This window comes from Artemia franciscana, chromosome 8 (assembly GCF_032884065.1).
Source record: "Artemia franciscana chromosome 8, ASM3288406v1, whole genome shotgun sequence".
Lineage (NCBI taxonomy): Eukaryota > Metazoa > Arthropoda > Branchiopoda > Anostraca > Artemiidae > Artemia > Artemia franciscana.
In genome coordinates, this window is record NC_088870.1 from 45,457,770 (window position 1) to 45,463,127 (window position 5,358).

At 31.9% G+C, this 5,358-nt stretch overlaps 1 protein-coding gene across 1 annotated transcript in view; it reads right to left on the minus strand.

The window, feature by feature from the left end:
- Positions 1-3,535: 3,535 nt before the first annotated feature.
- Positions 3,536-5,358, minus strand: part of LOC136030483 (activated Cdc42 kinase-like) — a gene marked incomplete in the record, with an annotated part of 105,846 nt that continues 104,023 nt past the window's right edge. The window contains 1 exon segment of the mRNA XM_065709501.1: positions 3,536-4,482. Within this exon segment, the coding sequence (XP_065565573.1) occupies positions 4,282-4,482 (201 nt within the window).

The window sequence follows — 5,358 nt, forward strand, 5'->3', positions numbered from 1 at the left end:
CAAAACATGACAAAAATAAAAGTCACAATACAAAAAAGAAAATTAACTTCTACATACTCCTGTTTTACACTTTCCAATTAGAAAGTATTAAGAATAATTGAAAATTGACTCAAAAGTAACCTGGGCTCTTGTTGTAAGATAAATAAATAAAAGGGCGCATCTTGCTTTGAAACACTTATAACCAAATTTACTAATTACCAAAGCCATATCTAGGATTTCTATTCGGTGGGGGGGGGGGGGTCCAAAAATGAAAAAAAAATACGTCAAATTTTTTATATGCATTTTGTAACTTTTTTACGAGTTAGGCATCCTTTTTTTGGGGGGGGGGGAGTCAAACCCTTTACATCCCCTCCTGGAAACGGCCTTGCTAAGTACACAGAGTTAAATTCGTAGAAAAATTTTCTCAACAAGAAGCAAAGGAATGGCATTGACCAGATTAGAAAAACTTTTGATTCACATTAAAAGTCAACAATTAAACCCATCCTGAGGAGGAAAACTAATATGCATGAACTGAAAAAAAAGAAAGTAAAATCCGGTGATTACTGAATTCAATAGATTTAAATATAACAAAAAATATTAATTCAATTAGTACAACGAAATTCCGTAGGTTAAATATAATGCTTCAAGTGTGAGCAAGAAAAAAAAAAAGAAAAAAAAAGAAAAAATCTCATTTACATTAGCACTTAAAAAATTTTTTCTCAATATAATTTCTCCCATATGGCTTATATAAAAATTTATTTGAAAGGCGCCTATTCATTCAGTACTTAACTAGAGCACTATGTCTAAATATTTTTGTTCAAAATTAATATGTAACTTCAGATTTACACCCAAAGACGCTGGATAGTGTTGAAAATTTTCTCTCATAGACAAATTCGAGTTTTTTGTGTTATTACTTAATTGCACGGTCAACCTAGAGGGTAGTTTTGTCCTGACATGTTCCAGCTGAATTTCACCATTTAGATTAATCCTATTAGTACCCCTTTTCCTCCAAATTCGTGGCCGTAGCCGAGGGGTAGAGAGGGAAAGCTTATGCTGTGTCTTCTTTCCTTTTTTCAATGTTGCTAAAGTTATATAAAAGCGGTTAAGCATACAGAGTGTACCCAAGAAGAGGGTGGCCCCGTCTAGGCCTGCTTTAAATTGATCACTGAATCCGACGTCACCAAGCCAGCTTCACTTAAAAAAAAATGAAGACATGGCTTCACCCCTCTTAAAACTAGACGTTCACAAAATTCGTGCCAACAACAACAGCAATTTAAAAAGATCAGACCCAACCCCTAAGGAAAGTACTAGCGCTCTGCCTCTCTCCACAAGCTAATTTCTGTATTTAAAAAGGAATGCTTATTTACTATGTAACTATCGTATTTACTATATTGAACATTCTGAATGAAAGTTTATCAAGGTAGCTCTGTCCACCCCTCCTCCCATAAATCACCATGCCACATTTACCATCTTCAATGGTTATATAGCTTAGATTATTGGTTCTTACAAACAAAGCAAATTTTAGGTAAAAAACAAAAATACAGATTTCCTTTATGAAAATAGTCTACTTATTTACAATAGCCAATGGTATAAACTTATATAAGAAGATTGGGATAATTACAACTTGGATATGAGGAGAAGATCCACATGAGGGATTAAGTTATGGATTTAAGGATTTAAGAAATTAACTAAAACCAGTCAATAAGTCATAAGACTACAATCAGTATACTTTCATACAACATTTAAACACAAAAAAAAATAAAAATACCCTAATGAGGACTGCAGGAGGTAAAGTTTTGAAGAATGGTTTGAATAGTAGCTTATTATATATTGAATTTCAAACAGACATAAATAAAACCAAGTTTTACGAAAAGCAGTGATAAAGACTAGATAAATATATTACGACACAAACTAATTATACAAACAATAATAGCAATAAAAACTCAATAGCCCCCCAATGTGAAGTCGAAGACTTATTTTTGTGTTTTTAAATCAACTATACACGGAATATAACTAGCGGTACCACAGTGGATGGATACCCTTCTAGATAATACAGGACCGGGGTTCAATTCCCGCTGCCAAAAGGCTGGGCGACAAACTCCCTACCTGTCCCTGCAAAAAAAAAAAAAAAAAAAAAAAAAAAAAAAAAAAAAAAAAAAAAAAAAAAAAAAAAAAAATGATGACGCCTTATGCGCCATCATTATTTTTGAGAATATAGGCAGGGCATCACTCCACCTCTAATCAATATATTAGGATCCTTCATCTTGTAAAATTTCCAGATGAATCCAAACATGTCCACATATTTATTCTAAAAGAACTAACCTTCAGTGGATATGTGATCCCTCTCCTCCAGAAAGTCCTTCATGCTAATATAAGGTTACATACAACACTTATTTCTTAATATCCGACAAAAGTTCATGGAAAAAAATTGAAAGAAAAAGTAGAGAAAAAACGAGAGTTATTGACAAATCAAAAGTATTTAAGTTTTCAAGCTCAGACAACAATACAAATTCACAATATATAATTTTTTTTACAAAGCAAATAACTGGCCTGCTTGGTAATCAATACATACGTACAATACAATCAAGGAGAATAAATTATAAATCTGGTTATAAACTATAGAGGATATGATATTTCTGGCATTAGTTTCCACTAAAATATGAATGGAAAAATTCCAACGTTTTTTTGAGAATCTGATTAACACTTTCATTCAACAGTGACTTATCAGCCAAACTGTGAGCTTAAAAAATATGCCATTTTTGTGAAGTCAGATCAAAAAAAGAATATCATCTATGTCATGACGCGGGGAAACATAATCGTTTGAATTCGTAGCTAATAATACGAGACTCAGATCTAATTAAGACAAAGAGATTCCGGCAAGAAACATTGACACAATATCCAACAAATGTTACAGTAAACATGATTAGTTACCACATCGACTGTTGCAACAAAATAGGGAAGTAATAGCCATTTTCATCAAAACCTGTTTAAAAAAAAAATCTGGTCAATCTTGACGAAAGAACCAACTGATACAATTAAAATCTTTGTATCTCCTAGGGTATTTTATACCCCAAATTAAGGTATAAAAAAATTTGGGGTATAACGGTGTTGTGACAAATTCAGTTCATTTTCCTCGCTCATGCACAACAATAAAAATGGCACATGTCTCCCGCTTGGTTACAACAGCCAAACAAACATCTGTAAGTATTTGTTGAGGCAAAAAAAACATACACCCACTCGAATGTTATTGATGCTTGCTAATCTTTAAGAACTCCTAAACAAACACTTAAATCTACGTCTGCATATACGTGGATTATTTCGGTAATCAACAGAAACAAATTGAATATTACTAATATTGGTTTGCATTTCTTTGCATATTAAGCGTCTCATTTATCTTGATAATGCCCCCAGTGGGGTAAAATATCTAAAAGCCACATTTATATATATATATATATATATATATATATATATATATATATATATATATATATATATATATATATATATATATATATATATATATATATATATATATATATATATATATATAATATTTTGTTTTGGAGGGAGGGAGGTTGGCTCCCATTTGAAATTTTAAGTTGCCTACAGATCCGTGAAGGGGACCAGCCCATTAGAGCTCAGCACGACTGCCCAGGTTAATGAACGTCTAAAAAAACAGCATTCATCGCTAAAATTTCTTTTTATTGGTTTAAAATGTTTAGCATTTTCAAGATCAATGGGGCACTAGTATTACCTGTACCTACAAAGAAGAACGACAATAATAAAAATGTGCAAGTCAGAAGTTATTTTAAGCAAGTATAAAACTAAATTTGCGGAAAAGTTATTGCCCTTAAGGCCTATTCATAATAAGAATTTACTAATACCGGGAATTAGCTAGAGCTTAAGCCCATCAAAATTTTTCTTATTTTTTTAGTCAATCAGAAAATTCTAGGAAAAATCTTTTTTGGCTCAAATTAAAAGTAGTGTCTTTAGCAATACCTAGGTCCAACACAATAAATCAAAGCATAATACATCACATCAGGAGAAAAACGAGTTAGTAAAAAAGATACAAAATATTACCCTGTAACACATTTTCTATAATACAATTCAATGAGTAAAAAGGCAGAGGTGACTATCCATAATACAAACTATCAGCGATAAACAATACCGCAAACAAACAGGCTTTAACACATAAATAAACAGGCTTTGCAAAATGCTAAATTCCTGTAATAAGTTGCAGAGAATGAACAATTCTACAGCGCGATAGGCTAAACTTCTAAAAAGCATCTACCCCGGATGATTCTAATTTCCTGATTGTACTTTCAAATAACTAAGGGCTCGGTCAACATCCCAGCTATTCAAGGTTAGAGCTTGAATCAAAACCTCATCACTAATTGAGTCATTGGGTGTTAGGGTGACTCGGCATTTTGCCACCTTGATGGCATTATGAACATTCCAATCAGTTGAATCCAATATGGTTACGCATTCTTCGGCATACAGCGTCTGAAAATAGAAATATAAAAAAAATGCTTTTTATCTAAAAATGTCCTAAAAAGTAAAAAAAAAAAATCTTTGCTGTTACTCAGAGAAACATAAAGTATTGATGTCACCACAAAGCCGTTTTGTTCCACCTAAACTTATCTTGTGTCTATTTATACACTGAAACCGCAATTGTATCCAATTTTTCTTTTCACTGTTCCTAAATTACCAAATTTTTAGGGCAGTACCAAATTTTGTACAGCATTGCCACACTGAAACGTCAAATTAAATAAGAAAAACTAATTGGTTAAACTTGACAACACTTATTGACCATCAAACTTCAAGCATCAACAATCTGTTCATCTTTTTTAGGTTGTTTGTTGTTATACGTTTTAGTTTGTTTTGTCGATTTTCCCCCTCGTATCTTTTTCTTTATTTGGCACCTGTTACTACCAAAAACTGCTGTATACGGGGGTCTTTCCATTAAAAACTAAATTCCTGATTTTTCCTATTTTGTTTAAAAGCTTTATACTGTTGTTTAAATTTCAACTTCATCAATTCAAACAATTAGATTTCATTCCCAGTGAACTTGGTACCTTAAAGTTTTAAAGACTAAATATGAAAGCAGTCATGATACTTTTCATTTTTTTTTTCGAATTCGGATATTAAAAAAAGTATTTTACTCTACTTAAAAAAACTGTTCTGATGACTAGTTTAACTATTTATTATTTATATTTTCAACTATCACTTGAAATCACTTGTCCTGTTGACATCCATGTCTCGAAAGATCAAATACGCAAAAATTGAGAATATTCAAAAATACTTCTTGAATATTGTTTTAGAAGAGACGGAGCAGTTGCTAGTGGAATTTAAACTGCAGGCATTTCAGTCCAATATCTA